At 38.9% G+C, this 22,876-nt stretch overlaps 2 protein-coding genes across 2 annotated transcripts in view; one reads left to right on the plus strand and one right to left on the minus strand.

The window, feature by feature from the left end:
- Nucleotides 1-16,223, minus strand: part of stx8 (syntaxin 8) — a 42,983-nt gene extending 26,760 nt beyond the window's left edge. Inside the window, exons 1-6 of the mRNA XM_022765031.1 lie at nucleotides 16,118-16,223; nucleotides 15,187-15,286; nucleotides 14,982-15,076; nucleotides 14,658-14,768; nucleotides 11,152-11,285; nucleotides 9,776-9,868 (exon numbers count right to left, since the gene is read on the minus strand). Coding sequence (XP_022620752.1) covers nucleotides 9,776-9,868; nucleotides 11,152-11,285; nucleotides 14,658-14,768; nucleotides 14,982-15,076; nucleotides 15,187-15,286; nucleotides 16,118-16,134 — 550 coding nt within the window. The 5' untranslated portion in view covers nucleotides 16,135-16,223. The remainder of the gene's footprint in view (nucleotides 1-9,775; nucleotides 9,869-11,151; nucleotides 11,286-14,657; nucleotides 14,769-14,981; nucleotides 15,077-15,186; nucleotides 15,287-16,117) is intronic.
- Nucleotides 16,224-17,940: 1,717 nt separating this feature from the next.
- Nucleotides 17,941-22,680, plus strand: LOC111236358 (TBC1 domain family member 24-like). Its single transcript, XM_022765063.1, has 11 exons — nucleotides 17,941-18,146; nucleotides 18,360-18,568; nucleotides 18,695-18,956; nucleotides 19,132-19,245; nucleotides 19,568-19,984; nucleotides 20,110-20,349; nucleotides 20,537-20,692; nucleotides 21,328-21,391; nucleotides 21,551-21,649; nucleotides 21,771-22,080; nucleotides 22,212-22,680. Exons 1-11 carry the CDS (start codon nucleotides 17,941-17,943, stop codon nucleotides 22,385-22,387), a joined length of 2,253 nt encoding a protein of 750 aa, XP_022620784.1. The 3' UTR covers nucleotides 22,388-22,680.
- The last annotated feature ends 196 nt before the right edge of the window (nucleotides 22,681-22,876 follow it).

The following is a 22,876-nucleotide window of genomic DNA, read 5'->3' on the forward strand; positions in this document are numbered from 1 at the left end:
TCAGAAACACAGAATATATGATATTTTCAAACAAAAAGGAGTTTTAATGCTTATCGCATATGGGGTGACCTACAGTATAATCAACACCAGGTATGACTACATTCTCTCCATTGTCACTGAATAACAGTTCTTTCAAATAAGAAGTGAGTGTGTGGTGGAAAATCCAACACTGGCACTGAGCCACTCAGAAAAACCACATAAGGAAACATTCAGACAACCTTTTTATGTATGGATTTTTCAGGCAATCCACCACAAAGGACCCCCAAAGACTTTCACATCCAGATCAGCCTCTGATTATAGCGCCATTACATGACTATTATGATTTTCTACACAAGTGAAAGTCAGTGAAATCACTTGAGAATCAATCCTGTAAACTTCTTTGACCAGAGATGAATAAAACCAACCATGGGCATAAAAAAGAAAAATCCACTAAAAAAGGTACAACAGGTTGCATTTCAAGACAGCAAAGAAAACTGAAGTCTAAACCCATGTTTTCTGAGTGAGAGGAGGAGCATCAATCCACTGAGGGAAACAAAAGACGACGTGATTGATGAAATGTCTGGAGATGTTATTCTTTAGTGTCCCAAAATGTTAATTTCCCTACTGCGCCTAAACTGGATTATTCATCACTTGGCAGTGGTTGATGTGACCCAACTCCCTCATGTCATTGTTAGCCCCCTCTTCTCCACGACTCTATCACTGTGACACCAACAGGGCTGAGACAGAGATGGATGCCGGGACGGATAGAAAGAGAAATAAGAGCACAAGGACTCATGATTGATTGTACCCTGTTTAGGATGCTTGTACAGGAGTTCGGCCTGGTGACTAACAGTGCATATTTGTGTGGTTTCTTTTTGTGATTTCATTGCATGGCCATTATCATCATTGTTTTTTTGGGAATATATATTAGATCCTTGCAAAACAATTTTAATCTTCCTTCAATGAGTACAAATATATACAAACAATTTAACTAATGAGATTACTGTCTTTGAATACTTTCTGTGGTGACTATAGTTTCTAGGAAGCAGGGCTGATAAAATGTAAAAGAATCTGATTAAAACTCTACTTTATATTATTGACTGAAATCCACAAGCTATTCCAAGCTATTTCACATACAATTTCTATAGGAGTCACAGACTGGCACACTTCCCATTACCCAGAAAATCTCTGAGCTGAACTGATTGTTTTATAATATTCACAAAAGTGATTTGGTCCCAGGATGTGGCAGAACAAAAGAAGACAACAAACATCAAGTAACTTAAGTAAATGTTCATATCTACATATTTACATTTAGATTATATTTGGAAGATTTGTTTGTAGCATTTTCATAACATGGATATGTTTTGGGTTTTTTTTTAACTCTTGGTTCGACAAGATATACCAGTCATGTTTGTTTGTTTGTAATATGTCATGTTTGGCTTTGATGTTTGATAAACCTATATATTGACACAAGGAAAATACAATGCAAATAATGCATAGTTATAGCCCTACTTAACTAAAAGAGGGAAAAAAAATGACATATGTATCTACACTAAACTAGGAATAAGGCAAAAAATAAATCCGACATCGCAGTTAGCCCACATTGCATTAAAAGATCAGCCTGGAGTTGGCATTTTCTCCAAAGAAAATGTGACCAAAGATTATTATAGTGTGGGTTTCCAACACTATAATGTTCTTTGATCTTTTTTCTGGAGAAAATGTGACCAAAAAATGAGACCAGAGAACATTATAGTGTGAGTGTCCAACATTATCCCTCCATCATTTATAGTTCTCAATAATTCACAGAGTCAAACACCAGTCAGCCAATCTGGTGGTCACAAAAGATGATACTCCCCTCATTCTTCTGATGACAACACTCGTGTGAACATCACATCATGACTGCAGGAAACGCAACTCAATACTATCAGACTCATTTTCAAATGGAGCGTATCAAACAAACAATAAATCAATCTACAGTTGTAACCACACTGACTTTCTGCCAAGTGTCATCATTAGTGTGGTTTATTTGCTCACCGAGCAGTTTCTAAAAGCAGAAACAAGCAGTGGACTGAGTTTTCTGGCTTAGCTGCTGATGTCACTGTGCTGAAGCAGTAAGTGCCTCTCTGCTCTCACTCTGTTGTTTATTTGGAAGTCATTAGTGCTGCCCAACTTGGCCCCTGCCGATGCAGAATCAAATCAGTGATCTAATTATTAGCCAGAAATGAAGTCCATGATGGGAGCAAAGCCTACTCAGTTTTTTTCAGCAGCTGGCTTACTAACAGAGAGACCACTTGGCAACTAACACACATTTACCTTAAGAATAATCAGGCTGGGTGACAAAGTGCTTTAAAAACACTCCCAGTACCAAGAGGTCACAAACTCAGTCAATACAACAGCCATGTCTTCTGTTAAAGGATGCATGAATGACACCTTAAATCTCTAAATGGAAAGTGCAAAATAATGGAAAAGCAGAATTACCGCCTCACAGTTGCATGCCTCCGCCAACCAGTCAAGTTGCGGGAAATATGGTCTCAATCTCCCCTTCTGTTCCTGAGTTATGGTGTTGAATAATGGCCAGAAGTGTTTTCACAGAACATTATGATGTCAAAGTAAAGTTGACCATTGACTGTTTGGATATAAAATGTCATCACTTCATAATTTTATTCTCTTAGACATTTAGGTGAAATTGTGTCATGTCACTTTGTAAGGTCACAGTGACCTTTGACCTTTGACAACCAAATTCTAATCATCCTAGAGTCCAATGTTAAATGAATGTTAGAGCCAAATGTGAAGAAATTCCATCAAGGTGTTCCTGAGATATTGCATTCACGAGAATGGGAAGGACAGACAGACAACCCAAAAACATGTATAATACCACAGCTGGCACAGAGTTATAACAACACATAAAAAGTGATAAACCACAGTAATAAACTATTAATAAATACATTTATAAAAAATTGTCTTATTAAAGAAACAGCATTTGCTTTGTTCTTTTTTGAGACAGAAGCTCCCACTGGCAGTGCCAGGGCAGTAGCAGACATTTTGAAGTTATTGTAAAGAAGACAATGACGAATAGATGATGGTTTGTGAAGCCCTTTGTGTGCTAGAGGAATCAAAATGACACCAGAGAACAATGCAATACCAAAAGAAGATAACAAATCCATATAAATTCAGAATTTTCTGGAATCAACATCCCAGAATTCAGGGTTTATATGAAGGAATTCCAAAGAGGACAGTAGTTGTACGTAATATCAAAATTTTGTTTGGTATTTACAGTGTTTTGTCCATTTATGGTACAAATTAACTCCATAATATATTAGCCTGGATAGTAGTGAGGACAAAGTTTGTTAAATGAGAAAAAGCTAACACAAGATTCAACCTGGACAAGCTGCTACGATGTCATGCAAGAAAGAGATCCACTTTTCCTTATCTCCAGGTCTCAGACAAAACCAGAGTGCACATGTGGTCAGACCTGTTGCAGTGCCTGAAAGAAAATATCTCTTGGATCCATCTAAAATTTGTTCCAGACCCTCATTTCAATCCAAATGAAGGTCTGTTCCTCTCCAGTCCCGGATATACACATTTTGAGGCTATAACTGTGTTCTCAGTGAAGATGGGAGCAATACCAAGCCGCCCAAAGTATTTTTATCAAAGAGAGGGAAAAAAGGGGGTCAGGACATTGAAAGGCAATGGTTGTGATAGTTAATATGAGAACACATCTGCTAGAGCTGTCAGGGGTCTATTTAAATAAGGTTTGGATGTGGAGACAAATATATGGAACAAATGGCAGTGATTCTAATGAGCAGATTTAGTTAAGCTAGAAACTCCAGTTGAACTTCAAACATGCGGAAAACTCATTGTTCCGTCCACTCATTGTTCTAGCCTAAGCACAAAACACCTGATCCTGAAAAGGCTGTGACCAATACACCTGAAAACTGATTTGCACATGTTATTGTGGCTCTATGTCTCTCTACATCGCATGGTTTTCAATCGCACCTACTGTATATACATGAGAGACACCAGCAAATGCAAGAGCAGGAGCTTTTACAGTATATGGCATATGTCATAGCAGCAGTATTTCACCACCAGTCAAAACCAATTCAGAGGAAGCCCATAAAAAATCTAACAAATCAGACAGCCTCAACTCTTGACGCCCCTTTCAAAAGACGCTATTTTAACAAGCTAGCCACTGTCCGTCACTCACAAGTGCAAGACACTGACATAGACTGATGTCATGTTCCAGGCCACAATCTGAGAAATATCAACACTAATAAAGTGAAATTAATGTTGATCTTTCTCAGTGGGAAGGGAGACTACTGCTGATGCAAGTCATTTCAGCTGGTATGCGCTACACTATTTTCGGCAACATTTAATGTGGAAATGAAAATATACTGATCTTTGGTAACATAATGTAGGAAACATGAAAAAAAACCTGATGACAGCACATCATCTAACTAATATTAACACACTAACAATCATGATTGAATTTCTCCTTTTGTTATGACTGGCAAGTAAGATGGGAAAATCTTCAGTATGCAATGGATTAATGTTATGTGCTATAAAGCAGAGACTGAAATTGAGGTAATCGGCCTGCTTACTCATTCCTACACTTCAGTCCATTTTGATCCAGTTAAGATTGAGGGGGGAGTAACTGAGGGCTTTGGGTTCGTCTCTAAACCTCTGAAAAGGGTCATCTTCCTTGCTGACCTCAGCCGGAATTGTTTCCCGAAAAGGAAATGACTGCAACCTTCACTGCGCTTGGGTCATGAGCTAGACTTGAGCAGCCAAACTACAAAGAGCTTAAACTATTTATAGGAAAACACTGCTACAGTACAGTGATCAGGGGGAAAAGGAACCCTACAAGACGGAAAGACAGTCGGACTCCAAGGTTACACACCAACTGTCAAGATCGACAAGAAGCTTTGCCTTTTCCCTGCTTTATAGCATAAATCCATTTTTCCTGCCTCTCTGAAAACATTAAACTATTCTCTTACTTTTTACTTTGTCGATTTTGACATCTAATAGATGTAAGACATACAACAGCTACAAAGCTGTCTGAAGCAATAATCCAAGTTATTAAAGTACAGGTCTATTTTTATGCAAAAGTCATGAATTTATTGAGCCTTAATGTCTCTTAGAAAAACAGATAGTACCAGAACAAGCCTTACTTTAAATATAGCTTGTATATGCAGATTTAATGCTACAAGGATACAGAGTTAAAACTATATCCTTCTAAGACTTGGAATACAAAAGCTATGCTCCTTGCATACTGGGTTAACTACTAAAGATAGCCAGGGTTAGGGTTAAAGTGAACTCTCTTTAAAAACAGTTCAATCATGCATCATTTATTACAAAAGAAATACAACTGCCAAACCAATATAATAATAATAATAATAATAAATCAATAAATATATATATATACATAAACCTGGTATTGCCAATAGGAATGTGAAAAAAATCTATTCCGTTTCTAATGGCCATCTTGTTATTTGAGTATTTATAATTCACTATAGTAACTTCAAAATTAACATTTTTTGTATTTGAGGCATGTGATTCTATAAATCAGGTAAAGCAATACTGAAAGAGCTGAAGCATGTGTAGGATCGAAAGCAAAAACAGGATAACTTTTGCCTAGCCAACAGACTCTGAAAGCACGACTGTTAATGTGAACAGTTTTCAAAAATACAGCCTAACACATAACATTTTTAAAAAATACTACCTCTTTTTTAGATGAGAGTAAAAAGGCAATTTCATAATGATTGAAAATTTATTTCTGATTGGTGCCTATAAGCAATGGCAAACAAAAAAGCTCTGACATTTGATGGTTGAGAGTTCATTAAAATCTTGCTTGCTTCTCTTTTGGGATGTTGTTTTCCAGCTAAACATGTGAGTGTGGGCAAAGTAAGACACTCAAAACATGTCTGTTACTCCAAAAAACCTTAAATCAGACTTAGGGAACTAAGAGACCACAGTGTCAATTCTTTTTTAAAGTATATCTACAGTTAAAGAATCTATATCTACACATGTGACATATCCCTATTTAGTACATTTTTAAACACTAAGGATTCTAGAGCTCTACCATAACTCAGCATGAGAGGCAACAGAACAGACACAGAGAGGGAAGACAGCAGTGGGAAGAAATGGGAAAGGGATTATAAAGTAAAGGATTGTTGTACAGAGGCAGGGAGAACAGGGAATGAGATAAGAGATGGATGAGCAGCAAAGGTCCCACAAAGGAAAAAAAAAATCACAGGCAGGTAAAGAAAGGCTGTGGAAGGCCAGCGTCCTGTAGGCCTTGTGAATCATTGCCTGGTGTCAGCGGGCCTTATGAGCCTGAAGCTTACCCATAAATTGTGGACACAGATCCAGGAGAGACGGTGAGCAACTTAGACTGGTCTGTGAGGAGATTCATTGTCTACACTTTATCAACCATTTCCATGACCTCAGGGACCGGTTACATGATTATCTTCTGTAAGAAACTGTAGCCAGTTTAAACATGCAAAAGTTTGGGAAATTTCTGTTCCTGTGAATAGTTAAATGAGCAGAAGATGATCTCCAAATGGCATAAAATTAAAGAGGAAAATTCTAGTCTATTATTTTTGTTTTGCACAATTATAAAGTGAAAAAAGGAAAGGAGCACCATTCAAAGGTTTGAACACCCAAAGAGATATGAGCTCTCAGATAACTTTTACCAAAGTCTCAGACTTTATTAAACTTGTTAGGCCTATAGCTTCTTCATAGTCATCGCTATAAAGGCCAGGTGATGCAAATTTCAAAGCTTTAAAAACACTCTGACTCCTAAAATTTTGTTCCAAGAATTAGCGGAAAATGATAATGACAATGAAGAAGGAGAAGGCTATAAGAAGGTAGCAGTGTGTTTTCAGGTAGCCATTTCTTCAGTTTGTAATGTAATTAAGAAATGGCAGTTAACAGGAACAGTGAAGGTCAAGCTGAGGTCTGTAAGACCAATAAAATTTCAGAAAGAACTGCTCATAGCATTGCCAGAGAGACAAATCAAAACCCCTGTTTGACTGCAAAATACCTTCAGGAGTATTTGGCAGGCTCTGGTTGGTGGACTGTTCTACTGTACAGTGACACCTGCACAAATGACCTTCATGGAAAAGTCATCAGAAGAAAAACCTTTGCTGAGTCCTCACCACAGCATCTAAAAATGCCTGATGCATTTTGGAAACAAGTCCTGTGGATTGCTGAGGTTAAAATAAAACTTTTGAGCAAAGGTGTGTTTGGAGAAAAAAGGGTACAGAATTTCATGAAAAGAACACCTCTCCGACATTAAAGCACTGAGGTGGATTGATCAACGCTTTGGGCTTGTTTTAAAGCCAGTGGCACTGATGATATCTCTAGTAAAGGGAAGAATGGATTCAATTAAATACCAGTAATTTCTGGAAGTAAACGTCACACCATCTGTAAAAAAGCTGAAGATGAAAAAGACTGGCTTCTATAACAGAAAAATGATCCTAAACAAACCTCAAAAGCCACAATGGACTACCTCAAGAGGCACAAGCTGAAGGTTTTGCCTTGGCCCAAAAGAGCGTTGCATGCAAGACAGACCAAGAATCTCACAAAACTAGAAACCTTTTGCAAAGAAGAATGGGCGAAAATATCCAAACAAGAAGTGAAAGACTCTTAGCTGCTACAAAAAGGGTTTACATGCTGTGATACTTGCCAAAGGGGGTGTTATGAAGTACTGATCATGCGGGGTGCCCAAAGTTAAGGTAAAAGATGGATATACAATAGTAATGTTTTTTTTTTACTTATTTTTGGGGCATTTGTATGCCTTTATTAGATACTGAAAGTGGACATTGACAGGAAACATGGGAGAAAGAGTAGGGGAACCCACAGTAAACGGTCCGGCCAGCCAGGAGACAAATCGGGGACTCCGGCATTTGTGCCCCATGTGGTATGTGCCTTAACCATTTGGCCTACCATTATCTCATTGGTTAGGACACCAAGACATGCTTGAGAAAAAACTGCTGGAAATGTGTGCAGGCTTCTACAAATTTGCACGACTTGGGTTTCAACACATGGAGCCAATTACACAACCAACAGGTGGCATAGATATTTTGGGCCATTACAGAAATAAAGAGTTGAGTTCCCATTAAATTCATGCTTAACAGTCATGTGGGGTCTAAACATAGACGTAGTGACAGGCAATTGTTTCCAGGGCCAAAATCATTTGCCTCCTTCTTACTTTTAGCAGAGCTGGTCTAATTCTCAGTTACAGCTCTCCCATCACCCACTCAAGTTCATATTATTGGAAACACTGACATCAAGCTGAAAAAACGAGAAGAAAAACACACCAGCCAGAGCATTAGAGCAATGATCCGTCTCTAGTTCAATACGGTAACAGGAGAGCAGGCTAAAACAATCAGCTTTCCTTTCTTTCTCTTCCCTTCTCCCACCGGTGTCGCCCAAAATCAGCCAAACATCTGCCATTCCTTCCCAGCAGAAAGGAAGGTCGTTTGTTTCCAAGCCGAGATCACTCAGTTATACAACCTCTGGACGTGTTTTGGTACGACTGCTCAGACAGGATATTACAGAATAGCACAACACCATCTTTTCCCAACTGGAAGCTGGTCATCAGGGCAGAAACAGACAATAACTGGTGTACGAGACTAATCCAGATGAGGTTACCTAGTCAATCAGACAATCCACAAACATTAAGAACATTCCAATCCAATCACTTTAACTTGGTGTTAGACCGACTATTTGGTTTATAAAGTTTAACAATCCCTCTGTTGAGATTTTAGGCTTCATCATCTCGTTCCTCTCTAACTCTTCAACTCAGAATAGCAGATTTAATTGGCCCAGTATTTACTGAAGCCCTGAGCTGTGTATTATAAGTCTAAGTTGGCTAGCCATGGAGAGAGAAATACCAAGGCTAGAGTCTACAGACTCCTGCTAAAGTGTCTGTGACAAAGACACCAGTCCCGTATCACTCAGCCTCACCACTTCTTTATTATTGCTGTGGGTTAAATTATCCACTCCTCTTTTATCGACTTGCAGTTTCTGAAGTGCTAATTTCCCTGCTTGTCAGAAGAGGAGCTGAAAGACTAATGCACATTCTGGGCTCACTGTCAGTATACACATTATATATAGCATTTACAATCAAATAATAAAAACATAGGAATATAAGCGTACATCTTCTCTGTAAAGTAAGACTCTCAGGCCTTGGCATATTAACTGATATAATCTTCGGAGACCGAATCATTAAAGGATCTAATTGTTCACTGGTTGATAGATGATCGTGCCAAAGTCTTATGTCTCAAGTACCGGCAGACTGAGCAGACAATCAGTCTTGAATGATGCACTCCGCTCTGTATAGCACGTTCTACCTGTGATGGAAGCTATTTATGGACTGATGGGGCCAGAAATAACTGAAAACCACAATCAGCTCTGAGCAGATCTGTTTTCAGAACATAAAACTCAGATTTTTTTTTCAGTGCATTTTAGTAGCCTGGAGAGAGAGGTCACTTTGTCTTGTGCGATGTATGACAAAGGATAACGAGGTGGACATGGTCCTGACATGAATGTGAGGTCACTTGCTCTAATGGTGGGGCGTGTGTATGCATGTGTGTGTGTGTGTGTGTGTGCTCGGGGCTAACTGTGTCAGTGTTGTGCTGGTGTGAGGGAGTATCACTGTCCAGCAAGTTACATGAGGCAAGTCGTTCCATTGCAGAACAAGTATGTCTGATTGCTTTCACACCGCGGTGTGTAATGTGTCTGGAATTTTTTTGACGAATATGTACAAACGCACATGAACATTAAACTTTACCATTCTGTTCATCCAGCTCATTGCCAATCTCCTGGCCCATTATCTTCTGCCGGCTGATGACAGCTGCTAGTGCATCCAAGCCTGCATCCTGGGCTGAGAAGAGAGGGGAAAGAAATTTTTAAATATTACACAGACAGAGAAAGAAAATGCCAGAAAACAAGAGAAAAATAGAGAAGAGAGAAAAATACTCAAGGAAAATAGTCAACGTGACTACCAAAAGAGTTGCACAAGAATCAATTTGTGATTTAGCAGGGGGGGTACGACAAACAATAAAGTAATGCTGCAATTCTTTTTTAAAAAGTCAACTGTAAGAAAGGAGCCATTACAGTATACACCACTGATCATATAATGAGGCAACTATTTGGGAAATAGGAATGACAGGCTGTTGGGGTCCAGCTCAGCTCACAGTGCCACATGTGAGTCATTCAGTACTTTACCCCACTCAGGCTTACTCCTGTTATTATAACTGTGGCAGGCCAAGGTGGAGAAGAAAAACAGTGAGGCAGGAGAGGAGAGGAGAGGCGCGGAGAGGAGAGGAGAAGAAAAGAAAAGAAAAGAAAAGAAAAGAAAAGAAAAGAAAAGAAAAGAAAAGAAAAGACGATTTGGCCTCTGTAGGTTTCCAAGTTTGACACACTCTCTGCCACAGGAATTTTTTATGACCGCAGGTTCAGGCGCTCACCATTACCCAACTCCACCAGAAATCCCACAGGGGACTAGAAACCTCCATGTGGTTTGGTTTCACTGTCTTAACAGGAATCTCTGATCCCAAATCGACAATAACCAGAGCCGTAATGGAGACATAGCAATGAAGTGTCACATGGAGTCAGGTGAACTAACGTCTGGGTGTTCAAGTCATGTCAGCCAGGAAACAGGAAAAAGGAGGCAACGGCTTACAATATGTCTTCAAGATGATCGGTTTTTACATGTTAGCATAGATCAGTTGATGTCCAGTGTAGAATGCTCTTTTATACATCAGTTGTACCTTCTCACTATGTCCCCATTGTGTTTACTTTACAGTTTCTGACTGGCAATGCCTTCATCAGTGCCCTTGATAGACAAAAGGCAATGTAACACACACATATTAAGAAATTTTATATACATTTATGATGGGGCTGTCATACTGTATATGTTAGTGAGGTACATATAAAGGCAAATACGAGTTACAAATATTTTCCCGGTGAAAAAGGATAATGTTAAAACTATGGATGGGTGCTACCCCCATATTTGGTCTTGATGTTAATTTATGAAAGAGAAACAAAACAGCATACTTGAAAATATGTTTGCACAATCACGCAATGGAACATACTGTCAGAAAGACAAGCAGTTTATCTGAAAAAATAATCAATTTTGGCTGTTATTCAACCATGTGTAATTACATTCAATGATTCGTTGTTGCTGCTGTTTGATCTCCCCAAAGGTCAGTCCTCTGGTCTCCTCCGATTCGTTGATCAGCCAGGGGTTGGCTGCAACGCCTCCACTCGCCCCTGCCCCTCCAGCCATCAACGTCGACCTAGGAAACATCATCATAACAATACCTAGTTTACAAAATGTTTCAAACAGCTGTTCAAGTTTCCTTTTATTCAAAACAACAGGGCTATCATAAAAAATAAAAGAATTGTTTTGGAGACCATGAAATTACTATTCCTGCCAAAAAAGCAGAGCTGTTAAAGTATCAAAGACAAATCACCCAAAAGTGCACTACAATTTAAAATGGATTTCAAAAATACTTTTTTTGTCTGTCAATCACCATTCCAGTGAAACAAGTCTAAAACACTCATCATGTATTAGTGAGCTTTGGCTATATAAGTAAACACAGTCAATATGCCTGGTTGGGATAGGGGTACAATACACATCTGTATAACTCTTACAGCAAACACATCTGTACAGAGCATGTTCCATTCTTCAATACTGTACTCTTTAGAACATTTTATGACAACAAAACCATTCACATCAAAGAAGAAAAAAGTATTTATATGCTCATTTTGTCTTTTAAGTTTTTTTGAATGATTGAAAAATACCAGGTTAGTTTGCACAGTGTGTAAACAGTGCATGTTAATCTGTCACAGGAGTGTGGACTGCTGGGGAGGCTTTGCTCTGACAAAGTGACAGACCAGAGAACTCACTGTGCTGTGCAGTACTAAACACCGCTGTGTGGTTTAAAAACTATTTTTCTGCTAATAGTTTAAAGCTGTGTTTCAGAACCCCCACCCCCACCCCCCCACCCATGGCTGTCTTGCAGTGATGGGTTCAGGGTCTCTGTGTAAGGCTGGATTTAACTATGTCTGTTGAGAGCAAGTCGTCTGGTGGTCAACCCCTGAAAAATTGACCTGAGCCATATGTTGGTTTATCAGTGACTATGGAAATAATACTACCACTATAACATACTATGAGTGTTTGCTGTGGTTTTGATGTCCAGTTAGCAAAGTTCAGTCTTTCAGTCAGCCAGTCAGTAAATTCAAATTAAAAAATGAAAGCCTTTAAATGTCCTTCTTTTGCTTGATTAATCTCTTTTTTTCATAAAAAATGTATAAAACTGCTTTTATCTCACCCAAACTCATGCATCTCACTGTGTTTCACTGAAGTGGTCAGTAAAGCATTGTGAGACCATTCATAAAGCTGGTTGGCTGAGCCTGATACCATCAGAGGAGTAGGTGAAACAAGGCATTCGGTGTAATCTCTCTGACATGTTTGATTACTATGACGCTGTGTGCCAGCCCTCCACTTCCTCCATGCAAGTGCCCAGTGTGTGAAGATCCAATTAACCAACCAGTGGGGAGCGCCAAAATCAGTCAGGCACATCTCTTGGCAGCAACAATCTCTTGGCCTGAGCACTCAGGTCCTGACTGAGTGACTTGAACAGGCGAGATTTAACTAATTACAACTATTTCCAGTGCAATCACATACAAAGGAGAGGTTAGTGAATAATGAAGGAAAGGTGGGTCCGAGAGGCAACGGGGTGAACTCAGCCTTCAAACCTAGGCGCCATGTCCTTTTTTTCCTTAGTCTGAAATGGAGATGCTTAGAATGTATTGTTTCCAGGATAGATTAAAGTCCCCTCTGCAACCTCCATCTCTTTTCTTCTATCCAAAAAAAAAAAAAAAAAAAAAAAAAAAAAAAAGAGCGAAAGAGCGGCTTAGGTTATCCAAGCATGGTCAATCCACCCCCTCCTACATTCTGTCCGTCCTCAGAGACCACACAGTGGGAATGGGTCCTACTCACAAATCCAAATTACCCACCACATATCACTATTAAATTTAGGTCACACTGAGCAAACTAAAAACCATACGACCACATGATTACAGTTTGCCAAGCTAATTTATTAGCAAATGTCATTTGAGAATTTTTTTTACAGAGCCTTTTATGTAATTGGGTGTGTGGTCTGTAAAAAGATGAAAGCCTGTGCAAAGCACTGCTAAGCAGACCAATCCCAAAACCAAAGCTTGTGAAGATATCAGAAAAATGCAGTCTCTTATCGAGGCATCAGTAAAAGTGTTCCTCTAAACTGTGATGCTTGGTCTCATTCTACCGTCATTTCAGTTATTCCAAAAAACATTTAAAAAATCATCTATTGCCACAAAGCAGATTTTTTTCTATAAACGTTGATGCCTCTGCAATGTAAAAACAATAAAATGCTCATTTATAAAACAGATATGAGAAGCTAGATGAAGTTAACAACAGGACATCATTTCCTCTTCCCTGTCCAAACAAATATCACCTGGCCCGCACCAGGTCAAACCTTACACAAAGTAATGACTGCCTGCTGCCAAAGGTTCTCCAAAGCTGTCACACTGACATGATATCAGATGATAAAGAGGATATCAGTTGTGGCATCCAGCTCCTTGATTAGCTCCATAAGTATTAGAATAAATGCTCAGTGGAGAGTTATAAACTGTAAACTCACTCCTTCTTCCATTATTGTTCATCAACACACAGGCGGAGACACACACACACACATTCATATGAATGAATGTGTGTGTGTGTCCATTTCAGGAGGTGCCAAATGTGTGATCAACAGTGCAAAGCGAGCAAATCTCTTAATGAAAAAGATTGAGCTATGAAGTTAAGCACCTTGTCAAAATGGCAGACAGACACTTCCTTCCGAGTGATAGCACAGGGAGAGGTCACGACACATGGGTCATACCGGATGTACAAAGACTTTCACAGAAAGTTAGTGACCAGTGACATATCATCAAAGCAGAGAACAGAGCCTATGACCCCTCTGGTCAAGGACATAGACAAGATAATGAGAATTCATTATTTTTAATTGGGCAACCAGCACAGGATTTTATGTATAAAAAAAGATATCTGAGAGGAAAATCACAAAATGAAAGGTGGCGTGTTCTAAGCAGGATGCCCTCTGAAGCATCATGGGGTGATGCTTGGTTTGGCACTTCTGATACCGTTCAACAGTAACAGACAGAGAGGGTAGACCAATATTCCTGGATTTTCTTGAATTACTTAAGCAACAAGCTGACCATCCCTGCACTTTCTTTTTTTCAACCAAAGTGCTGTTCATGTGAGCTATTTCAGACAGCAGCATGGCTTTATAGTTAAATAAATTACCCTACATGCATACAATAAAAGTCACAATCTACGTGAATGAGCATTTGTCTATGGTTTCTGTGGATAAGTCACTGTGAATTCCTACCAGCTACAGGGGCTGCAAGGAGAGGGACAAGTGAACTAGTGAAATATGAGTGAAGTATTTTTATTGATAAATATGTTGAGATTCACACAAACCTTTAAAATTTGGATGTAATGGTCTAATTGTCAAAACGTAGTCTTCGTAGTCAATCAGAGGATACTTACTGAGATATATTTATTTATTTTCTTAATTTTTCCTCTCATTTAGGATAAAAATAATCTACCAATATTTCAATACCTGGAAGGTTCTGGCTCTGCGATGTCTCCCTTGAAGGTGGCATTGAGTTGCTTCTCTTTGGTTAGCAGGTCATCAATGAGGTTCTGCCTCCTGTCAGCTTCTGACTGCATTCTGGTTAGGACATGTTAAGGTCCTGCCAAAGGTCAACATTACTTTCTAATAGGGAAAAGTGTAGCTGTAAGTGTAGACACAAATATTTCAAAACACTCTGATGCCCTCTATAGGAAGACAATGGCTACTGCAAGCTAAGGAAACCTCCATCCTAAAATGTAATCTTGGTCTCATGACTTCCAAAGTTTGGAACATTGTCGCAAGAAAGGATACATGCGCCGAGATGATGAAGCTCGCAACAAACTCTCTTTGAGCTGGGCAATATTCTGTTTCAGCTTCTGCAGTGAGGCCCGTAGTGTCATGTTGATCTGAAAAGACAGAAGATATTCACACCAACTGACTACTAGAGAAAGAAACCTAACTATATCAGGAGAAATTTGTAGGCAATAACACTTTATTTGTGAATGTAACACCTTACCTTTGCAGGGTTCCCCCCTGTTCTCTGCTGCCTGTTCCTTTCATGAATGTTTTCTGCTATTTCCTGTGACAGGCGACAAGTGGCATCATAGTTCTGTAACCTGTAGGTCAATGAATGGGACAGAGGTGTAAATTGACCCATTATTACTGACTCATGACAAACAAGCAGCCACTGATAAATTAGGGTGGCAAGTTACATGATCAATGTGGTAATGAAGAAAACTAAAGACTGGATCCCTGGTCAGTGGGTTGGCACAGGGTGAAGGCAAATGATTTACGTGTTTCCTAATGTTGTGAAACCTATGAAAATATAAGAAGTGTATAATACCTTACAGCTCAAGGCAAGTAAATACACGGTAGTTTGTCTAGCAAGCTCATAATGTTCAGTGTTCAATTTTCAGACTGTCAGAAGGGTTTTATTAACCCGTTGGTCGTTTTTGATCCAGGAGTTTAATGAGTAAATATGTGTGTGTTTGCAAAAGCTGAATGAGCCAAACTGACAGCCTGAAAAGTTTGAGTTACACTGTATTAGCCTTTTATACAGCACAAATGTATGGAATTGTAGGGTGTTTATTGTTAGTATAGTTAGGTAGAGCGTCAGAGACTGAGCACAAGCGTAACATTTATCATGTGACATTTTTAGCATTCCCTGTTTCCTCTTTCAGCTCGGCAAACGTTAACCTAAGCTTTAACCTGAATTGTAAATAAAAAAACAATACCCTTTCCAGCACATAAACACAAAACATGATTATTTAATGGTTTGTTGAAGATGGACGTTATTGTAATTGGGCTAACAAAAAACGTTAGTATTAATAGGGAAGATCTAGCTACCACTTTAGCTAGCAGGATACATAAAGAGTAGCTATCAGGGTTAGTCGCGTCATTTGTAGTAGTTAATAATACAGTTGAGCGCCTTTGCACCGATAACTTACCACAAATCCTGAGACATTATGATAAATGTTGGCTAAGAAAAGAAAATCCACTTAGTATGAACCATCCGGCAGTAATCACCAGCAAACTGTTTCTTGTTTGGGTGTGACGTCACTACGGCAGGCTGCGAGGAACAGTTGACTGCAGTGTCGCGGTTGAACTTTTCAATGCAATTGGATTGTTTATCTTTACTATAATATACATGACATAAAATGTATATACATATAATCAACTTGCACATTCGAGTACAAAGAATTGCAAATGATATATTATCAAAGAAATGATGATCAATAATAAAATCTAATAATAAATAATAATGAATAATCTAATAATAAATCTTCTCTTCAGAAATTTGAACTCAATAAAAACCTTGACAGGACAGTTCATACTGCATGCCAGTGAAACAAGTAATATGTTTACTGTGAGTATTTACAACTTGCACGCAGCAAGATTTTCCACTCTTTATAGGAAAATTCCTTTTCATTTACTGGAAGAGATGCTTATTTGTTTGGCATATGAGAATGAGCACCTAAGTAAAAAGTGATGTCATGTAAACAGAACATTTTTCATATAATTGGTCATTTTTGTTAAAAGCCTCTGAGCAGCATGACAGAATACACAGAAAGTAAGAATATCTTGCTAAAATTTTTTTGTCCTTTCAGACTTCGTCACAATATGGGTCTCCACAGACTGAACTGTATCTAATGTGAATGGTATAGTATTGAGTATGAATTCATATCGCCCCAGCCTCCATGGAAACTGACATGAAGGAATGACTGCATCTTCACTCATGGTGCGTAGGAGTTTGTTTTTCAACTGAATTACATGTGAAGCCCACATATGAGATAAGTACTTGTAGACGTTTTATGTTTCATAACCAAACAGTGGTTGTGTTTGGATCACAACATATATCTGTTTTGTAGAATAATAACCTTTAAAAGATTTCTTGGAATAGATTCATTTGGCATTTTGATGCAGTTTCAGAGAAAGACCAATGTGATAAGATGAGATAAGATATAACTTAATTAAACCCGAAGGAAATTCTTGTGCCAGGTTGCTCAAAATTACAGTAACATCTAGAGAAGTGGCAAAAACAATAGTAACAATACAAAGCTAAACATAAGTGAACTATATTAACATATATGAAAAAATATATATACATACAAGATATAAATATAAAATCTACTGAGGTGTAAAACCAGATATTGCACATTATTGAGAATAAAGATACAGATGTTTAAGTGATAAGAAAGTGACATTAATATTATTGTTGTTGTTGTTGTTGATTACCTCTTCCTAATGACCTTATTCTGAATAATGAATGTTTTGATAGATTTCCCCATAAAATAAATCAATTAAATATAAAGTTCGTCAATTGCAATTGCAATGAGCAGTCCAATGTATAGAGTGAGTGGATGCATGTAAAATAAAGATAACAGTGTATATATACATTGCAGTGAGTAGGGTATTTGAAGGACACTAGGCCAAATCGTGTGTTTAAAAAAGTGCCCATGTTTTGTCATGTGATCTGGAAATTTTAATGCCTTGCATTTTGGGTCTGCTATGGGCACCGCTGTGGCTGCTGTCTAGAGACTGACTACTTACTTCTCAGAATGAGACGCATGTTTTATGAAAGTTAAACCAGGAAAATCAGTGGAACTTTTCACTTTCAGGGACTGAAATCACCACAAACAAAACCATGCTTGGCTGATGTGGCCACCTCCCACAGGCTTATATAAAGCCCTGATCCTCCTCAGAATGTACAGTCAGTAACAGGAGACATATCACATTCTTACTTGCATTTCTTTGAAGAACAAGACTGGATATGATTCATGTTTCAAGAACACCAGAGTTCTCCAATTGTGGAAATATGAATTCAATCTCAATGCACACCTCCTCTACCCAAGACCTGGGCTCTATGGTAGGAGGCAGCAGCAGGCATAGGTCTCACTCCTATTACAGCCCAGAGGACAAGAAGAACTATGGTATGCAGACACAGACAGACAAAATCTGTCTAAGACCTCGCTCCAGGTATGTTTTCACATTCTAGTTAAAAACCTGCACTGTTTTTGTTAGTGATCATAGCAGAGAGCAACAGGCATGTTTACTTATATTTATGCGAATTTGTCCTTTAATGTTTTGGCAGAATTGCACAACAAGCAGACCATAGTCAACATAACAAATACACAAAAGAGGTACAGAATTACTCAATAAATAATTAATACTGAATCAACTGTTTCCCAGGTCCTTTTACAGTTATGAAACATCAGAGCTTCACTCCAACTATGACATGGGAAACTTTGACCGGTCCAGTCCACTGAGACAGAGAGCAAGCTCCCTACACCTGCATCACGTGACCAAAAAGGAGAATAAAGAGGGGGATGGGGCTAGTGTTCGAGTCACCTTTAAGAAGTCTAAACTAAGCAAGCATTCACCCTCTAGAGAATTAAGTGGTACTGAAATAATGTTTTTATAATGGCATGTAGATTCTACTCCCAAAATGAGAATGATTTTTGAAAATTCAATTTACACTGTTTAGGAAAATAAAGATTAAAGCTATCCGTGCATGTTTTGCTTAGGCAGCAAAGGCAGTCTCAAGTCAGTGTCTATGATGACCATCTCTGAGTTGGGCAACTGGGAGATCTGCTCCAGCTCAGGAATGAAATATGGACAGTTTGTGGACTGGGAGATGATCGATCCTGAAGCTGCAAAAAGATACCAGCAGATCCTGAAGAGTGAGCACCAGCAGCTGAAAGCCATGGGCCGAGGAGGATTCTGGGCCATGCCGCACACGTTGAGGGCCAAAGCTTATTATCACATCATCCACAGCATCAATTCCAGGTTAAAACGGTCACATTGCATATCATAAATTCGAAAGCTTAAAAATGTCTTTTCTGGTATGAAGACAGGCATAGAGGGGAACTGAAATGACTTTTACAACAAAAGTGTGTACATTTTAATATAGATCCACTTAACCAAATGATCATCATATGAACTGATGTGATATATGCAACAGGTCTGGCACAGTAGACAGAGATGTCTTCTACGAACTGGCCAAGAAGCTCTTTGGAGAACAGAAAATCAGCTCCCACCCAGTCCCAGAGTACATGGAGGCAGGAGAAATACCTAGGTACTTTATTGGTTCATGCATCATTGACATGTTGCTTATACTACACGTATAGCTTATAAATAAAATTAAAAACAGGAAAACATACTTAACACACTAGACCTTAAACTACCAACATTTATTTGTTTAATTTTTACGTTTTTGGCACTAATGCAAAAAAAAAAAAAAGTGATGAGATTGGGATTCTTTGCTGTATTCCCAATTTGTGACAGTGATCAAATATGTATATTGTTAAATAAAAGTCTCACCGAGTGGAGTTTTAAAAAAGATGAATATTTATTATTACTGTGCATACACTCACTGTGCTTGCACTTTTCTTATCCAGATACTGTCTCAACGAAGCTGGTCTGAACTCTGCTAAGAAGATCCTTCTTTGCCTGGGCAGTTACTTCCCAGACATGAACTTTTGCCCCATCCTTCCTGCCCTGGTCTCCCTCATCATCCACTTCAGCCAGGATGAAGCTGAGTGTTTCCACAGTGTATCCCGACTTATCTGCTACAATGACCCCAACAAGCGTTACATTGACCAGACCTTCCTCACCTACCGCGCTTCCTGTATGACCTTTGGAGACCTTGCTAACAGGTGTTGCAGAGGCATCCGTAAGCTTATCGCCAGCTCTCACCAAAACCTCTTTGAGTTCTACTCTGACTGGATCATGTGGATCTTTGCCGATCTTCCCTTCACATACGCCATTAGGGTGCTGGATGTCTACCTACTGGAGGGCTACAAGGTCCTCTACAGGTTTGCTGCTGCTACATATTCACATGTAATCAAAATCCTTATTTCTGAATACTTGATTCCTAATGACATAACCATTACTTCTGAGTAACAATACAGTAAAAGTATTTCAAAATCATTCTTTGAAGGGTGGCATTGGCTTTACTCAGCCTCTACAAAGTATCCGTCTCATCTCGAGTGGCGGACGTGGAGGACTTCAGAACTGATATGAAAAGGTTTGTGCAGAACGTAGCTCGCCACTGCACAGTCGAGAAGCTTCTGGAGGCGGCCTTCATGATCCCAATGGCCACTCGGAAAGAGCTCAACCTCCTGTTCAACGCCAACAAGGACTCTCTCATGCAAAAAGGTGTCAGCATCCACCAGAAGAGGTTGGTTAATACAGAAATTGATACAGAACATATCTGTGAGAGGAACTGATGAAATATAAGATGAAAGATCATTAATGTACAGAACTTTTTATTGGAATGGTTATGTGAAAAAAATACTGTGTAATTTGAAATGTTCAAACTTCATTTTTTTTTTTTTTTATCTCATTTTCACATATCATCTCTAAAGGCAGTCTGTCGAGTCAGTGAACTTTACCAACTTCAGCTCCAGTGTTGTGACAGGGACTGAGATGAGAGTCGTCTGGGCCTGGATACCTGAGCGCTTTGCCCTTTTCAGTCCCATTAGGCTGTTTAATACAGCTGACCATGGAAGAAGCCTGGCTTCGTAAGTAACCTTTGTTCAATACCCTAATCCTGCCATCTTTCATACATCAAAACCCTTTATATCTTTCACCTCTCTCTGTTTATGCTGGCAATATTAAAAGAGGCCAGCAGGTCATTATGGATCAATAAACTCCTGAACACCATGTCCCAGCAGTGAAAAACAGTTTCCCAGGTCTTGTTACGCAACAACAGAAAAGAGGCAGCCTGTTTTTACTATAAACATGTTTGCTTTGAGTGTGATTGTCAAGTGACTTACAGTTTAGTGTTGGCAAATGTTGTTTATGTACAAATTGACCTCAAGTTGAAACTAATGATCCCTAAATATGTGTTAAACTCTCTTTTATTTTGTTCCACACAGTTAAAAAATGTTCCATATAGAAAATGGTCATTTCTCAAACAGCTTTTAAGTGAGTTCTGGCTACATACAAGTTTGACATGGAAAGATATTTTATCCATTGTGATCTTGTCTTGCATTTGAACCTTCCACCTCTTAATAAAATACAGCATCTTCTCTTCAAATGATATACAGTGAAGATAGGCCGTGTCAATAGAATATTCATTTAGATATTAATGACACTGCGTTTTATGGGATATTAAAAAACAACCCATGGGTATGTTTTGTTTTCTCTCATATAGATTCTATTCACACGTGGAGGGACATGAACCAGTGGTTTTAATGATTAAAACTGTGGACGAAGAGGTAACATATTGAATATTGGGATACATCTAATCATTTTGCTACACATGCTTTTCCTTTTGGTTTCATCCTAGATTTGAATCTAAGATTGTAAGGTTGTAAAGCTAATAATGATGATAAATTTTGTATAGAACTGAAATATTATTATTTATGATTTCTCAGGTCTTTGGTGCCTTCCTATCGACAGATATGACAGAAAGAAGAAAGCACGACTCTGAGGAACTTACATATTTTGGAACCGGGGAATGTTTCGTTTTTACGGTGAGACACATTCCTGCAAGTCAGAGTCATTTTGTGTCAGCTTCATATCTTCATCGTCATTCACTGAGATGCCTCTTAAATTGCTATGAGTGTCAAATAAGAAATGTGATTACTCTTTCAGCTTCGTCCCAGCATGGAGCGCTACCAGCAGGCTATGGTCAACATTATAACCAGAAGAGCTCCCCCACAGCAGGTTCAAATCAGCAACAGTGCCTCCTCCCAGGTGTCCAAAAGTGGCAGCTCCCCAATCATCTCCACCATAGCCACTGCAACTCTGACCTGTCCTGCTGGGACCCCCCAGGACCCTAGCTTCCTGACGATCCCCTTCACTGCCCCATCAGAGGAACCCATTACTGCCAAAGAGCCAAAGAGACCCAAGGAACAAGAAGCCGCCATGTTTATAGCAGGCGATGACAGTCAGCTCATTATTGGTATGTCAGTTGAACATATTATTAAAATAATAGAATAGATAGGCCTCTGAAAAAACAGTGATGTCAAGTCAACAGTAATGTCAGCTGACAGTGTATATGTGCGGATGTATGATGGATGTATCTTCTCTTAGGTGGCGATGGGGGGCATGCGCTCTGCCTACAGGAAGACCTAAAGGGAGGATACACAGCATCTTGTGACACATTCAAGAGCATCCCACTCTGCAAGACACATTTCAGGGTCCAGTCCCTGGAGGTGTGGGGCATCCAGAACTCTATTTCCTTTTCCCATTGCTTTCCCCCTCAGTGAAATAGTGGAGAGGCCGCCTTGTAACCATGCATCTTTTGGTAGAACCTGAACCAGTTTTTCTTGATGCTTTTTCAATGGACTAGATTTTTTTTAATGTAAATTTCAAATATTATATATGAAATATTTATTTTGTGAAATACACATTTGTACGCATATTGTGAGGCAACTGAATGAGATTTTACTTGACATGATGTGTACAGGTCTGGTCAAGTTTATTTGTATAACTCTCTATGGCATACATTGTATTACTGAACTTTGAAAGTCTACATAAACAAGGGTCCAAGCCAAAAAAAGGCCATTATATGCTTATTATCTCTTTTTTTGTCACTTTTTTTATCACGTGTTGTGTCTTCTCAGTGTCTAATAAGTTATTTAGAACATGCGTGTCGTTTTAAGTCAGTGTATGATTTGGGAGTGTCTAATGTATCTGGCCAGTTTAACTTGGTCCACACATTTCCCTCTTAAATAAAATAATTACATGGAACATAA

The sequence above is a fragment of the Seriola dumerili genome, unplaced genomic scaffold (genome assembly GCF_002260705.1).
Source record: "Seriola dumerili isolate Sdu_G_001 unplaced genomic scaffold, Sdu_1.0 BDQW01000621.1, whole genome shotgun sequence".
Taxonomy (NCBI): domain Eukaryota; kingdom Metazoa; phylum Chordata; class Actinopteri; order Carangiformes; family Carangidae; genus Seriola; species Seriola dumerili.